Source organism: Pleurodeles waltl, chromosome 3_1 (genome assembly GCF_031143425.1).
Source record: "Pleurodeles waltl isolate 20211129_DDA chromosome 3_1, aPleWal1.hap1.20221129, whole genome shotgun sequence".
In the NCBI taxonomy this organism is placed as follows: Eukaryota; Metazoa; Chordata; class Amphibia; order Caudata; family Salamandridae; genus Pleurodeles; species Pleurodeles waltl.
In genome coordinates, this window is record NC_090440.1 from 348,156,067 (window position 1) to 348,172,920 (window position 16,854).

Here is a 16,854-nt window from a genome sequence, read left to right on the forward strand (position 1 = left end):
CACATGTATGTGTGTGTTGTGCAAACGCTTTACGCATTGCCTCCGGGTTAAGCCTGACTGCTCGTGCCAAGCTACCAAGGGGGTGAGCAGGGGTTATCTTGGACGTGTAACTCCCTTGCCCTGACTAGAGTGGGTAAGTTCTGCCTGGCTGAGGTACATACCCTAGCCAACCAGAAACCCCATTTCTAACAGTATCGAATTTCAAACACATTAAAGAACCTCTCTTTTTATTAGACATCTTTCAAGTGAAATAACAGCACTTCAAACTGTTGACTCATTTATAACTGGAGTATTGCATCAAAATAAGCCCCCATTTTGTCGATCGTACAGAGCACGTTGACGTCACTGTTCTTCAATTAAGACCTGTTTCTGGTTTTTTTCCAGCGGAGTTAAACACCATTGCACCAATAATCTCGAACTTCTTCCTCGCTTCCTACGCATTGATTAATTTCTCCTGCTTCCATGCATCATATGCGAAATCACCAGGTTTGTTTTCAGATATGGAACTGTTTTTATTTCCCAAGCCTGCAATTAAGTAACCGAAAGAAATACAACAAAGGGCACATGGATCAAAACATATTAAATGGGATGCTATGAAAGGATTTCTCTCATGTACATCTTCAACAAGTTTGTTTATTGTTAACAAACTGCTTTGAAGTAGCTTCTGCCTAAATGTGCTACATATGACTTCATGGCAAATGCGGCTTAGTGTGTGGTGTGGAGCTACCCTTAAGGTATGTGGATATCTTAGTATATTTGTGTTTCATCTTCTGGTATTTGTGCTGTATGCATTTTTTATGAAGCATTGGCAATGCCAAATATTTTGGCTTCTTTATATTCCAAATATGTTTGCAGGCTTTGATAGCGCGTCCAGTCTTTCTTTTTCTGCTTCATCAGCTTCAGGAATACAAGAAAGGTGTAGTGCATGGGTGGCAGTAAGTGCTGTCCTGTGTTTCACACATTTACAGACATCTGTCCTCTGAGCAAGGAAGTATACACTGTCCTGCAGCTGTTTTGTGTGTTGCAAGATAGATGGCAATAGTACACATCTCAGTAACTCTAAAGTGCATTAGTGAAGCAAGCTAGGAGAACAGCTTCCTTCTGTACAAAGGCAAAACAATTGGCAATGTAAACAGAGCAGTGTAGGATGCAAGAGGGAGCTTGGTATGGGATGTGTTAAGCTGAACGTGCCAGCGGGAGCAGCACAAGAATCAAAGTGGGAGCAGCATAGGCCACAGGAGGGAGTCAGACCTTGTGCAGAGAGAAGCAGCAGAGTGTACCATTCCCTTGCATGCACAGAACTGGTAGGGCACATGTGACATCACTGCATGCTTTCCCAGCGTACACAGAAAACCGGTACTATGTGTGAATCAGTTGTTTTTCGGAGTACAGAAACTGTGGCTGTGAAAATGGGAATGGGCCGCTGGAGACGATGGGTTCGTGACGAGGTTACATGCCAGGTGGCTGTAGCCATAGATTGTGCCACAGGCGTTAATGCATGATGGAGTGAAGTCAGGTTAATCACATCTGGGGGAAACGCTACTCGTTAGCACCCAAGCTCTTGAAACATTTCAATTGCTTCCCCCCTCCGGAATGACAATGAATCATAGACAAAAGCAGGAAGTGAGAGTCATTCTACTAATGCCTCACTCTAATCCAAAACTAGATGGCAAGCACATACCTAACAGTCAACTTAATAAGGCAGACTTCCTCCTTATAGCCCACAGCACCAAATAACAATAGATTAAAACTTGACCATCTCACTGGAATGTAGACATCTTTCCTCTAGCACAGTGGTTCCCAAACTTTTTCAGCCCGCGGCTCCCTTCACCTATATTGGCCATTGCCCGCGGCTCCCCATTATGTCACTTTTATTCGAGTAGGTGATGTAAGCCCAGCCTCAGGAGTACTTCAATTTTTCTCCCTCCAAATAATTGGGATGAAGGCGATGAAGGTATTGGTAACAAAATAAAAATATAAGTTGTTTACTTTAAGAATTTTTTTCAATTCAGTTAAGTCAGAAACAATACAATATTAAGGGCCAAAAATGTTTCCATGAATTAGCAACAGTACTTGATCATTCATCAGTGCTTAATTTGTGCTTGTTTCCAGTGCACAGCACCAGCACTTATTTTTGAGGGCCGGCACTTATTTTTCTGCCTCAAGCATTTACTGCGAGCAAAAGACACATAAGACACATATGGGAAAGACTGAGGAAAAGAGAAAAACAAAATAATGTCACAATGGGAGAAAACAGAAAGCTGCAAGAGTGAGCTGAAGGGGCAGGGAGTGGCTTTAAAATCATTGAAGAGGCTTGAGATGGCTTCAGGATTACACTGCCGCAGTATTCCATTTTCCCACATTTAATTGCAGCAGCCACATGTTTAAGAGGAGGGCTTTGGGCACCAGCACATTTTTATTTACAAATTAAGCACTGTTGTTCACACTCACACTCTGCAGTTTCTAAATTATTTCAAAGCCTTCAGCTTTTGAAAACTGTGCTTTCCAAGTTCCACTCGGTCTGTACCTCCCATAGCCGTTTTTCTGGCCTCCCAATGAAAATTGCCTTTCCTTGGCAGCAAGACTCAGTAAGTAATCTGATTTGGGCATGCAAGTAAGGGAGGACTGTTGGCCTATAATTTATTTTGGACAATTCAAATAGCATTTTTTAAACACAAATGGGGAAAAAAGGAAAGGTGTGCTTTATAATGAGAAAAGGGTGTCATGACCAACCAGATTGGCCGACACTGAAATAACTCATTTCAGTTTTTTGTAGTTCAACAAAATAAATGCAGAGGCATGGAAACAGATCATGTGCTCCAGTAGTTATACTTAAAATCAGTAAAAATAGCCCCGTTACATAAAAGTTCATACTACTGTCTCTTTTTTGGGCGCAAACAATTCAGTAATAAAAATGTAAATATGTAAATGTGATTGTATTTAGCGACATGCTACAAAAATTAAGAATTTTCTTTAACATCAATGGTGCATCATAAATCTCCCCTGCAAGGCCGTGGAGTGCACGCAACTTGACCCTGACTTCTCCTAGCAAATTAACTTGGTTCATTCCAAATAAACTATTTTCCTGTTTTTCGGACGGGGGGCTCCCAGGGGAAAGGTTTTGTGAAGCAGAAACTGGATCATTGTAAATAATTCTGTCGTTTATAAGACTCTGTAAACACTGTTATCAAAGCCGCCTAGATGAAGTGCAGGATAAGAGGAGCCACATTTAATTACCACACCGGTGCTGGTTAGGAGAATTTTCTGAGCATTCCTGAAATCTCCGGTCCTGTCGTGCCCTATCTCTCACTCTAGATTCTCCTAATTATTATAATAATACTTACCTGATTTTCCTAAATTCGACAAGGAACTTCAGGGAAACACGTCGGATGTGCGCACTTCAATGAGCATGGCCTGATCACACTGCTGTCTTCGCAATTGCTGCACTCATTGCAAGCCTTAAAAGCGAAGGCTCTGATTGTGTAATTCCCCCACATGAAATGCCAAATTAGTTACTCGCCGCAAAAGACTGTTTACCTCGTCCTAAGAGATAATTTATAAACTGCACATAAATCTTTTAAATTGTTCCTGTCATGTTTCCAAAATGCACGTGGCGCCCCTGGCAACTTCTAATGGCGCACCGGGGTGCCGCGGCGCACAGTTTGGGAACCACTGCTCTAGCAGACAGTTGATGTTAAATGTCTTCGATCCACCCTCAACATAGAGTGCTTCCTTGAAGAAAACATCACCAAGAAAACGAAACAGAATGGTATCAGCGCTTCTTCTCCAAACAATTGAAAACCTCCCTACCCAAATCCAACTTCAGGGTAACAATGAAAGCCTTATTTCACTCCCACCTGAATGGGGGCAACCCTCTTTTCATCAGCCTTCTCAACACCACTGTGGCCTGAGTCTCTTTGGTGGCCAGATGAAGTTTAACTGTATCACCCCATAACTGTAAGAATTATGCTGGTTCCGACTACAAGCATGCATCCACTTCAAGACCAGCTTCATCTTCTATGAGGCCATCAGAAACAGGTACCACTTCAGATGGACAGAACCAAAACAGGAGCTCAATCATTGCCATACTGGAGGTAAAGAGATGAAAGAAGGCAATGACCAGGAGACGGACCTTCTCTGTTTCCAAACCCTAAATATGGAAAAACACCTCCATCTACATCAAAATGGCTCCTACCTTCCCACAGTTAAAAAAGCTTATGCAAACCCATTTCTTCAAAGAGCACCACCACAGCATACAACAACTTAAGATATCCTCCTTGTAAATAATATTGAATCGTGTTTTCATCGCTCACACCCATTTTTCTGCACTGCTGCTTTTCTGCTATGTTTGCTTGACACAAGCTCTACATTCATACTTTTATGCTACATCCAGTGTCACTGGAGCAACTCCACAGCCAATGAATCACTGATAAGAGCTTCTCCAGTCAGTCCATGAAAAGAGTTTTCCCACAATCCAAAATCATCACACTTTCTTAACATTAACATAATATGTTTTCACCTATTTGCATTTTGGGCTTCACAAGGGTAGGAAAATGCTATATAAAAGTAAATACAATACATTACCTGAATTCTTGCAATCATCTGAATGTCTCACTTTAGCTATGGGAAATAATACAGTTATTAAAAGCTTCATTTTTCACCCGAACACAGTACCCAACATCTTCCAACAGTTTTACAAGTTTGTTAATAATAATCAAGGGTTAGAAGTTAATGCTAAATAAATAATGTTTCTATGGCAAGCAACACCCTCAGCATCATTCTAAAAATCACTATTGATTATACAACACAGAAAATTTACCTGACACTTGTCTTGAATGAGTCTTCCATTTTCCTTGTATTTGTGTGTCTGTTGTTACTCAGCCAACCACAAGGAGGCAACATAGGTCTCCATTCAAGAATATCAGTATGCCATGTGGCACCCATAGTTAATGCAGACAGTGCAGCTACAATAAACTACTACAAAATGTTTTGGTCTCAAGGAATTAAAGCATTATTTCACCAAAATTGTAACACAGCAGATCAGAACATGGATGGACAGCGGAGAGGATCAGCAGTGACCAAGGCCTTCTAACCATTCTTTCATCCAGTAATCCACAGGTACTAAAGCAATGGAGCTTTCTTGCCGGTATCAGAGAGACAACTCTCTTATTAACCCCATTTGTAATAGTCAGTGAGTCAAAAAATAGAAGGGTATATAAAAGTCACCTACAAAACCCACATGAGCACTGTGTGGATAAATAAGAGGAAATGAAGGGGACAAAATGAGGAAATATTATATAGTTTAGGTTCCTACATTGAGGCCTTTTATGAAGCCTCCTGCTGTCTGCTGATGAGTTATTTATGTAAAACAAAAAGGCATCACATGCTCTCTGCTTAAAGATGGATAGGTGAACCAAGCACACAAAAATGAACCAAGGACACAATGAAGCAAATTAAATGACAAAAAAACTATATTTATACCACTCATACCAAGGTTCCAGGAGATACAGAACAGCATGATAAATACTAAAAGTAAAGTCATATGAAGCCTTCAAACTTCAAATCTTACAGCTGAGTCCATGGCGGGTTTTGTCAACTGTCTTAAAGTGGGGCACTTTTTCCACATATGTATGAAAGAAAGAGATCCACTGTCATGCTTCATTCACAAATCAGCAAATAATTTGACAATACCCTGCACTGAAACTAGACAAACAACATTTTTTTTTCACGTTCTTGTGTCCAGTTCAGTTTCCAGTCCAGAAGCTTTCTTGATATTGGGCTTTTACTGTGACTGCTGCTGGGAGATTGTCAACAGATATTAGGTCCAGAGCAGGGTACAGCAGTAACTGAGAATGCTGAGGACTCCCTGTGTAAGCTTGGTTCCTATCTGGAGTAGAATCCATCTAGACCAATGGCAACATACAATGCTTCTCACCTACCCTCATTTACTCCTGGACCTCCAAAGTGATTGCTTTATCTCAAATCCTATTTAAAGTCTCCATGACACCTTTCTGTGACCCACTTAGAGCCTTAGAACATGGAATCCACATTTACACTATATTATAAGGAAATGGTGTGACCAGTAAAGAAAATCAGCATTGTAAGATAAAATTGAATGCACATAATTGTAGGAATTCTGCAATTCCCCAAGATGGACCCATGTCCTTTCTATACCAATATAAAACAACCCTGGATGATGCAACTGGCTGAAACACTTTAATCATTATAAATATTAAGGTTAAAACATGGATATTACTAAATTGCAATCTGGTGATGGTTACCTAAATACATTTAGTGATATGATCTGGCCTAATATATTCAATTTGTCAGGAAAAAAATATCCAGCTCATTCAAACATGTTGAAACTAGTGAGCATTAAAATGTCAAGGCTTGATAGGTAATGGATAGACAAAAGAGAACCCCTACCATGCTTGGCCTATTTCTCCATATCAACCCAAGGGGATCATTCTATGGTGTTAAGGGGACTCTTACTCACTAGGATTCCAAGTGACATGCTTCATTATAAAGGACTTATTCAGATGCCTAGTGTATCTGGATGGGCAACCTGGGCATCCAAGGGAGCTCTTTGGGTATTTAGTGGGATCCTAGATTTAAAATAGCCTAGAGTGTTCTAAGGGTTTATTTTATTTTCAAAGGGCACCCTGACTTAGTTTAACACAGGTGAGAATGCACTAAAGAAATTAGTATCTTCTGCATCCCTGGGTCAATGTGTTTCAGCCTTCACACCAATGCCTCAATGGGCTTGTTGGCTTTCGTCAAGGCCTCACAAGGATCCAGTTACACTCTATTTGTGTGCATTTGATGGTGAAACTTCCCTTCATCATGCTCATACATGTCATACATACTGACCCATTTTGAGCTCTATGTTTGCATTTCTTTAGTAGTGTTCTATTTAGAGCTTTGTGAGGGTAAGGAGAACCTTGTAGTCAAACGTGAATCAAAGGTCTTTTCCAAGTCATAAACCTATTTGTTTTCTCCTCCCCCACAAGGAGGAACCAAATGCGGTGGATGGAAGAAACAAATAGGTTCATGGCCGGGATGACACCTTTGATGAAAGTTTGACTACAGGGGCCACCTGCCTCCTTACGTTCATGGACCTCTAAATAGGATTCCATAGGGTAATCTCCTTGGGTGGCTATGGAAAGCACAGTTGGGGGTTCCCTCTTGTTGTTTTTGAATGGTTAGTTGTTTAAGAAGGTGAGCGAACCCTATAGCACTTCTCACTTCCCACTTCTTGAAATGACAAGGACATCTGTGGTTCTAGGTGAAATACTTTAGAACTCATCTGCCCCATCAGTGATGAAACCGGACACCGTCCTGGTCTTTGGATGGGCCTAAATGAAAATATAGTAACTTTAGGATGAGCATCACTTGTACTTCATAGATTTGTTTTTAAGTCCTAATTAAATGTCAGGATGTTATTTAAAGGTGACTGTGCCCAGTTGATATTTGAGTTGATTCACCTTCTGTTTTTACTACACATCAAATTTGCTTTGCCTTACTATGAGCTCTTCAAACTCATTCTTCATTGTTCTGTATTTAAGGAACTAAGGAAATTATTTTAAATAAAAAATGAAAATACATAATTGATTGTTTGCAACACAATTATAATTTCAAATGTATGCATGCTATTCTCACATTCACATCAGATATGATAAGCATCTTTAGCACTGAAATAAGATCTCAGTGTGTCTTAAACATATATTTGGATCTAAGAGAACTACATAAACTTCAGTGCATCAAAGACAGAAATACTGGTGGCCTAAAACCATGTGGTAGACAGATCCCTGTTTGATTGGCCACAACAGTACAATAAACCTGTAAAGAAATTAAAGAACTTATATTTGATGTTGACATGTTCTTCTCGTACCAGACCCCTCCAGCTCACGATACTCATGTGGGGCCTGATACTGCTGCAGAAGATGCACTGAGTGGCAATCACCAAAACTCTGCTAATATCAGTTACACTGTTTAAAATAGTGCAAAAACAATTAATAGATCCATAAACTACAGATGATCTAGAATGAAAGGGAAAATTATGCCTCAAACAAAGTCAGAAAACATCAACCTGGCCCGGAAGTAACTCCATTAACTCAGTGAGGAACAAGAGGATACATCCTCAGAACAGCCCTCATGGCCAAGGTAAATGCTCAAAATAGGTAGTTCTAATAGGTCAATCCTTCTGTCCTGGTGAGAAACAAAAACAGTTCATCACAGTGAAGTGGACTTTTTTCTGCAATGCCTCTGCAATAGAATGCCTACCCTCATCGCCTTCATAAAGAACCTTGACACTGACATCTTTAAAGAATCTACCTTATCCAGTCGACTGATCTGGAGCAATCCTCCTGCTCACTTTCTCCTATACATAGGATCACACCTTTCTAGATGATCACTGTTCACAATTCCAGTGTGCTGTCATCAGCACTATGTAGTCATTATATGATATATAGTCACAAAAGAAGCCCTTAAAATAATAAATAGCCTATCAATCGTCAGTTCACAATGGATTGTGACTAATATGCACAAACCTAACTGGACAATGGTAGGAAGGAAAGTCATGTTTAAAGTTGATAGATAAGCCTGGAAATTGGACGCTGCAGCGAATATTTAAATCTTACAGAGATTCAAATGCCTCTAAAGATCACTTTGTGAGGGTGGGAATTGTTACTATCATAGTAGAACAAAAAGTTTTCATATTATTAGCTCATTTCTTTTACTTTATACACTGTGCACTCAACCTAAGAGTGATTGGCCCCTAAACCCCACAGAGCAAATGTTCATATTCTTTCAGTGAAAGTTGAGTAAGGGAATTCTTTGTTGATCTCTGTGCCCTTTTTTTCTGGAATATAAAGCTTTCAATATGAATTTTAGAGCAACAATCATCTTGATTTAAGGGTTCTACGTATCCTTCTGACTCAGAGAAATAAGGCTTAGTACTTTTGGGCCTATGGTACAAAACCTTTCGGAACTAAAGGCCTTATTTAGAGTTTGGTGACAGGATACTCTGTCAAAATGTGACAGATATCCTGTCCATTGTAATATAATAGGCTATAAAGTACTTGTAATGCCGCAATCAGCCACGGCGATGGAGTATCTCATCCCACAAACTCTCAATAAGGTCCTAAAATGTTTATCACTGTATTTAATGATAATTGCATTTATTACCTGTATCCAGGCCGTGTGGAGAAGGACTGAGAAAGGGTTACCCAGCAAAATTAAGAAATTAAGGGGCAGAAGATTGATTTATTGACTGGTAGAGGGGAAACATGTTTCTTCAGGATAGATGCCCACGGTATGAGATCTTGCTCCACGAATTTGGCCACCTTCCTTGAGAATTTTCCTTTGGACCAGTGCTCCTAGATGGTCTGCCGGGTGTAGAAGTTTGTCTTTGAAGTGGTTTTCACTTTTAAACTCCTAGTAATTCTCCTGTAATTCACCATGTCTGATCAGCAGTGTTTGAAATGTGGAAATCATGTGAAGATTTAAACCAATCATGAGTGGGTTGGCCTCTAGGATAAAAGCGGTTCTGCTTTTAATGTGGTCAATTAAGATGCGGCTTAATATACCACATTAAAAGCAGAACTGCGTTCAAGCAGCATAATAAAGCAGGATGATTTTAGTAATAGGCCTTACTATGACTGTTAAGCATGGACAGTAATAGTTATTTGTAACTGCTGTGTAGGCAAAGGAATTGATGTTTTATGTATAAAATCTTGAATACATTGTTAACTAATAGATTAGGTTAATTTTCACAAGAAAAAACATTGAAGGCCGGTTACCTGCCATTCTAACACCTTTTTATCATGTTTTTCATTTTATGCCAGGTTGTTTTAATGCCATCGAAGTTATTGAACAGTCAAAACATAAGGTTCTTGAACTGTGAAAAACAGAGATATCCCCACCCCTGCGTTACACATTCTAGACCTGCGCATTCTAGGTCTATCTTTATTCAAGGTTATCACTCATGAACATAATCCCATTTGCTGCAGGGGTAAAGTACTGTCTGCCTCGCACAGAGACGTTTTAAGGCATGGACAAAGTGGGCTCTGGCCCAGGGCCCCAGCCTTTCAGGGGCCCACTGATACAGCCATCTCTGTTCTGCCCTGGTGACCTTAAATAATTCTTACACATATAGTTTTATGCCATTTTTCTCCCATTTATTTTTTATGTAAGTGATGTGTGAGAGACTATTGCAGACGTTACAGATAATTTTGTTGATGTTTCATGCAACATCCATAAAAAACAATCTTTTAGATCTAAACAGAACCTCACAAATGTGAAATGGGAGGATGTAACAGGTTATTTGCAGTAATATTAGTGGGCTGCTGCTCAAGGAGGGCATGAAAGAGCTGAAATTGTATCATAAATTCAAAGCGGTTCCGAGCAGGGGCCCCCAAAGCATGTTTGGCCCAGGGCCCCCAAAATCTTTAAGAAGTCCCTGGCCTTGCGCATGCCACTCACCAACCGTGAGGCAGCTACCAGGAAGTATCTTCCACGGGAAAGGTGTGGACTATTGGATTGTAGTGAAGAATGGCACAAAGGACTATCTCTCTGAGAATTCAAGTCCATGTGAGTCTAGAAAATGAGTGTCTTGTGTAACATTGGGTGTTGGTCCAAGCCTTCACAATAATGTTAATGTGTGTAGACGATATTTGGTTGAGAATCTTTACAATTTAATTTTTTTCACCACAGGCTGGAGACCTGCTTTTAAATATTACAACATGTGGGTGTCCCTTTTCGGAGCCATGCTGTGCTGTGGTGTCATGTTTGTCATCAACTGGTGGGCTGCTCTCATCACCTATGCGATTGAGCTCTTTCTCTACATCTACGTGACATACAAAAAGCCAGGTGATATTATGACAACTGCTTTATTGTGTTGATGTATTACACATAACATTAATGTTTGAGGCAAAATTGAAAAATACAGATAAATACAGCCACGCCTAGTGAAATGCGATTACAGTCCTAGCTACTGAAAAACTATCTTGTTCTAGTGGCTACATTATTCCCTGTGCAATATAGCGACCTAAAATATAATCATTGCTTCCTTACTTGACAAAATTGCGTGCTCCTAAGAAAATCACTTTACCTACCTCTGCTTTTGTTTTGCTTTGGCAATATTGTGCTTTCCTCAGAACAGCTTAACCCTCCCATGTACATAAGTGCTATATTAAACACAGGTCGTAGTTGCACAGCACAGGTAAAAGTACAGGCAGAGATTGACATCTCCATCTGAACGTTCTTTGATCTTTTTACCCATTCACCAACATTCCCAGTAGTACGCCTTGAAAGCTGTCCACAAATTTCTAGTTTTGTTACCTGTATCCAACGCGAATACTGACTTATTGTGTATTTTTATATTAAACTGCAGAAACTGAAAGCAGTGGTTTCTAGTCATGTCACCGTTCTAGTCAGGCACTGCAATCTCTACTTTATTGGAGAAGCACGATGGTCAAATAACTTGTTAGATTTGGTCTATACGAGTAGGTTTTGGTACCTGAAAGACAATGAAACCAGGAGTAGTTAACCTTAGTTCTCCTCGTGCAGGTTCTTCCTATCCCCAGTCAACCACGAACTGCTAGGCCAATTATGTTACGTATTTTAATTGCGTTGTCTCATGTGCTTCCAGGTAGTTTTTTGAAACTTCGGTCCACATTAATTGTCTCGTTATTTCAGGTGGCAAAACCACGTCCACTGAGACATGAGAGGCTTCTGTTTTTTTCTTCACACAATCACAATCAAACGCTTAGCCGCACCCACCATATGAGTAATCAGTCTATTTCTAAGCAAATTACCTCATATTTACTCTCATAAATATATTTTTTGGGGGAATATGCAAATGGTTTCTCCACAATTTTGTCTGTATAGCTCAACACCTCTTTCCAAAATACCTTGATTCTAGCACAGTCCCACAGCATATGTACTATTGGTCCCACCTCACTTCTGCACCTCCAATAACTGTCTGACATAGGTGGGTCGATAGCATGCAATCTATATGGTGTGAGACACCCCTGCATCATGGCTTTCTATTCTGTCTCCCTAGTGGTTAGGCTCTGGAGATCCTTAGCTAGTGCTTTACTTATTTTGTCCCATTGGGTTTCAGTAAATTCCTTCCCCGAGTCCACCTCCCACAGGGACTGGTACCCCCCACTTGGGGTGACATTCTCACTGCTGGGTGTGGTATAAATATTTGAAATCAGACCGTTACTGGTTTCAACCATAGTTAAGAACATTTCATAAGCAGAAAACTGTGTGGTGACTGCCACTTGATTGATAAAGTGAACTACCCATTGTTGCAGCTACACCTATTGCAGCCTATCCTGTTCGGTTGCACCAAAGGTGTGCTTACCTTCAAGAGAGGAATTGGGGGCCTTTTGCAAACAGTTATTTTAAAAATAAGCATGTGCCATCTTTAAAACGTTGTTGCTGAAAATCTGCATTCCTCTAAGTTGGGTGGGTCCACCATCAAATACTGTAAGATCTAGTGAACATTTTCAGATTTGACTTAATTGGCCTTAATTACTGTTACAAGTAGTGACAAACTTGGCTAGATGGCAGGGGCTCTATATATCATGGTTAGGGCGTATTAATGCTATCAAAATCAATATAGTTTCCCACCTTTTATATTTAATTCAGATGTGGCTCACTGCCATACCGCTCTCTGAATTCTACGAACAGTTGAAAACGTTATCTTTGGGTTGGGCCGGGGAGAGCTAGAGTGGCTAAAGAAGTGTTAATGGCACTGTCTGAAAAAGGGAAGCTATCTGCCCAGATACCCCAAAATATTAATATTTAATGTATTTGCAGGTAATAATTGAGTGGCAACGATTGTTGCAAAGAGCAATTGGTTGGAATGCTTCCCTGAGCTGTTGCCAGTGGTTAGACTTATTGCACACATTCCTCCCATCTTTTATGTGTTTGATGTAATCCCCTAAATTGCAATCCATAGGTCATGTGCTTACTGTGCCACTGGAAACAAACTACACCCAACTGATGAGCCCCAGCCATGGAGAAGCCAGTCAAGGTTGCTTGTGTTGCGGCTCAGTGAGGAGCTGGCCTGGCACTTCATGCTGGACTGTTCCTATTGGAGGGTTTGGCTGTGTCCAAACTGAGGTGGTATGGTGTGCAAAATATCAATGGACTGGAATGCAGCCTGAGTAATTACCTGTGGCTGAAATTAATTCAAATATTTCATCAATCACTTTTTTGCATTTTCCATGCAAATGTGGACAACTCACTGCCTCCACCAGCGCTGTGATACTTTTACTATTTTAAGGCCGGTGTAGTTGAGCCACACCATGCTCAGATTAAGACTAGCATTTTCCTTGTCTTAACCTAGGCTTTATGTACAGAACGCTGGTAGGAATCACTAAAATATGATTGATTGTTAATTGGGAAGATTGAGTAAAAATCGATAAGGGCACCTTTTATTGGTTAGGCTTCCAAACTTCCCTGTTTCAACTGAACTGACGTTCATGTAAAATGGGTCCTCAGTTTTCTTTTCACATTATTCATGGTGTATACCTAGCATGCGTGTGCATGCTGCTTACAAGCTTGTGAAGCGGTGTGCACTAGAGACATTCTTTATGGTGTATACACAACATGCACTTGCATTCTGTGTCCAAGCTCGTGAAGCGGTCTGCACTATAGACATTGTTTATAGTGTATAGTCAGCATGCAGTTGCATAATATTCCCAAGCTGTGAAGCGGTTTGCAGTAGAGACATTGCTTTTTGTGTATACACGGCAAGTGGTTGCATGGTATTTCCAAGTTACTGAAGCACCATGCAGTAGACACATTGTTTATAGTGCACAGACAGAATGCAGTTTAATGGTAGTTCCTTGCTTGTAAAGCAGTGTACATTAGAGATTTTCTTTATGGTGTATACACAGTATGCATTTTTGTGGTGTTTCCAAGCTCGTGAAGCAGTGTGCAGTACAGACTTCCTTTATGATGTACACACGGCAAAGTCATGGAACAGTCTGAGGTAGAGAAATTGTTCATTATGTATGCACTGCATGGTTTCTTAGTATTCCAAAGCTCGTGAAGTGTTGCGCAGTAGAGACATTGTTTATTGTGTATACACAGCAAGCGGTTGCATGGTATTTCCCAGCTTCTGAAGTGGCGCTCAGTAGAGATGTTCTTTATGGTATATACATGCCATACAGCATGGTATTCCCAAAGCTTCTGAAGCAGCGTGCAGTAGGGATGTTGTTTAGGGTGTATACATGCCATGCAATTGCACGGTGTTTCCAAGCCTGTGAAGAGGTTTGGGATAGAGATGTTGAATTCATCTTTTGGTTCATGCTTTAGGTTTTCACGAGATATATGCTTTCACATGTTTTACTTTAGTTAATCTAATGGTTTCACATTGTTTTGTGTTATTATTGAGGCCTGGTACATGCATGTGATTGTATGAGTTAAAAGTTAATTTCCACGATGTTCTCTTAAATGTATGTACCCTGAAGAAGGTCTTTCCGAAGTGCATTGGGACTAGGATAGTACTGTAGAATCACGAGACATGATTCAAATCAAGAATAAATTATATCTTCCTTTTACTCATGATGCCTATGGGTCATTATTGAAATTAGCAAATTGAAGGTGAGATTACATGCTGCCCTTTCATGGCATGGGTGACTATGCATCCCAAGGCACCCCGAGTGTAGAGGCGGTGTGCTGTTGCTCCGATTGTGGATGACCACAGGGAACGAAGTCACCCCAGTAAAGGGACACCACAATTTCCCATTTACCCTGGTAGGGAGTTGGATGTTTGGCAGTGGTTTTGTAGTGCCTCGGTAGGAATCCCAACCCTAAGTGAAAAAACGGGCCGATTTAGCACTGCTGGACTGTCTGGGCAGTAGAGAGGGGTTTCTTTGCATAATTCCTTTCCATCGGCCTCTACCGCAGCAGGATTCTTAATCACTAATGTCACCTCCAGTCTTGATGTGATCTTCTCCTCTAGCCAAAGCATGTGCCCCCTCTGGATCCTCAGCCAAAGTTTGTGCCACCTGTAGTTACTGCATCACTATTACCGCAGCGTCCAGCAGTTCCTCCAGCCAGAGTCAAAGCCACTATTAGTAACCATAGTGGCTGCAACATACAGGATTTTGCCACCTTCGAGCACCGTGACAGTAGAAAACTGTATTGTCTGTCTTTTGATGATGACTTTAGGATCCTGTGAAACTTCGATGACCACATGATTATCCACATGTATTTAAGAGATTTTCAATTAACTTCTTTCTTTACAGTGAATTGAGTACATTTACATATAAGTGTATACAATGTTCGTATATTTCTCTTCACAGACGTGAACTGGGGCTCCTCCACACAGGCACTTTACTTTGTGAATGCATTAAATACGGCTTTAGATTTGACTGCTGTGGACAATCATGTGAAAAATTTCAGGTGAGTATTGCTTGGAAACAACCAGGGCACAGACTAATTTTATTTCATTTTAAGCATAGAAATCGCCGTCAAAACCTTTCAACTCATGTTCACTTCATTGTGATTCATTGCAGGCCCCAATGTATTGTGCTAACGGGAGAACCGATGACAAGACCTGCACTGCTAGATGTAACCCATTTATTTACAAAGAACATGGGCCTTTGCATCTGTTCTGAAGTGTTTGTGGTAAGCAATGACTTGTACATCTTCAATTATTATCATACCATAAAGTTGTGCTTAGCAATTAAGTATTACCATTGTTTGCGATGGAAACAAGCGATATTGGCCAACATCATAAATTGAATTTTGCAATGTGTAAAGTAGTACTACAGTAAACATTAATAGCTTATAACAAAATGCAATTCGTAAACATACGGGTAGAAATCTTCATGGGTAGAAATCTCCACTTAGTAGTAAGTGTGAGAGGAACTAAGAGGAGTGGTGGGAAAACCGAGAATATCTATTACTAAATTGAATGGGGTGTAAGGAGGAATAAGGAGGAATTGAGGGAGGGGTGAGATGTTTAGGGGAGGGCATGCTAATACAAACACCTACTCAAGAAAAGAGTAAGATCATTGCCATTCACAAACTACACTGCTAAAATGACTACTGCCCTAAATATGTCAAAACAGTAGTACATGTACCACAGGCCCACTCTGGAGTAATTCTAGCACCACTCCATTTGCAGTTTTAGTAACATGGTGCCTCATGCAGCCTTCCATTACTCTCATCTGCTATAATGCTACATACATACCTACACATATAGTAATGTTAAGGTGTTGACTTTTGGAATTCTCTTTTCCAGCATTAGGAGTCACCTGAAATCAGAAAGAAGCCTACAATCTCTTTTTCCCGACAGATTTTAATTGACTAGATACTTCCCATCATATTTCTCAATGGCATCACCTTCCTCGCCTTAAACTCTCCCTGTCTGTCCCTCAGTATGTTTCTACTGAAACTACAATATGCAACTGTATTTTCATTGTATGTTTACCCCATGTGTCAAGGTATTATGCACCAGCCTGTATGTTTACCCCACATGACCGGGTGTTATGCACCTACCAGCTGGTGGAACATTAGTGAATTGTTGTTCCCTGAAGGAACACTACATCAGTATGTAGAGCCACATTTATCTACAAAACACAAACATAAATAAGCATCTTCTTACTAGAAACTGAAGTGCTGTTAAAAGAATATCCTAATATTATTACCCTACTGCAAATCATGGAAAGGTGATTCCAGCAAACAAAAACTGAGGTTTAGCTTTTGGTCAATCATTGACGCAGATAATGGACCCCTGGGCTCAGATGGTCTCAGAGATAGAGAGAAGGCAATAGAGTCAAATCAAATCAAATCATTAGCATTTATAAAGCGCGCTACTCACCCGTG

At 40.4% G+C, this 16,854-nt stretch overlaps 1 protein-coding gene across 3 annotated transcripts in view; it reads left to right on the forward strand.

The window, feature by feature from the left end:
• The window catches only part of SLC12A1 (solute carrier family 12 member 1), a 372,378-nt gene that overhangs the window by 199,293 nt on the left and 156,231 nt on the right, over positions 1–16,854 (forward strand). For all 3 annotated transcript variants that reach the window (XM_069222497.1, XM_069222494.1, XM_069222496.1), the window contains exons 14-17: positions 385–486; positions 10,714–10,869; positions 15,327–15,426; positions 15,540–15,651. In XM_069222497.1, the coding sequence (XP_069078598.1) occupies positions 385–486; positions 10,714–10,869; positions 15,327–15,426; positions 15,540–15,651 (470 nt within the window). The remainder of the gene's footprint in view (positions 1–384; positions 487–10,713; positions 10,870–15,326; positions 15,427–15,539; positions 15,652–16,854) is intronic.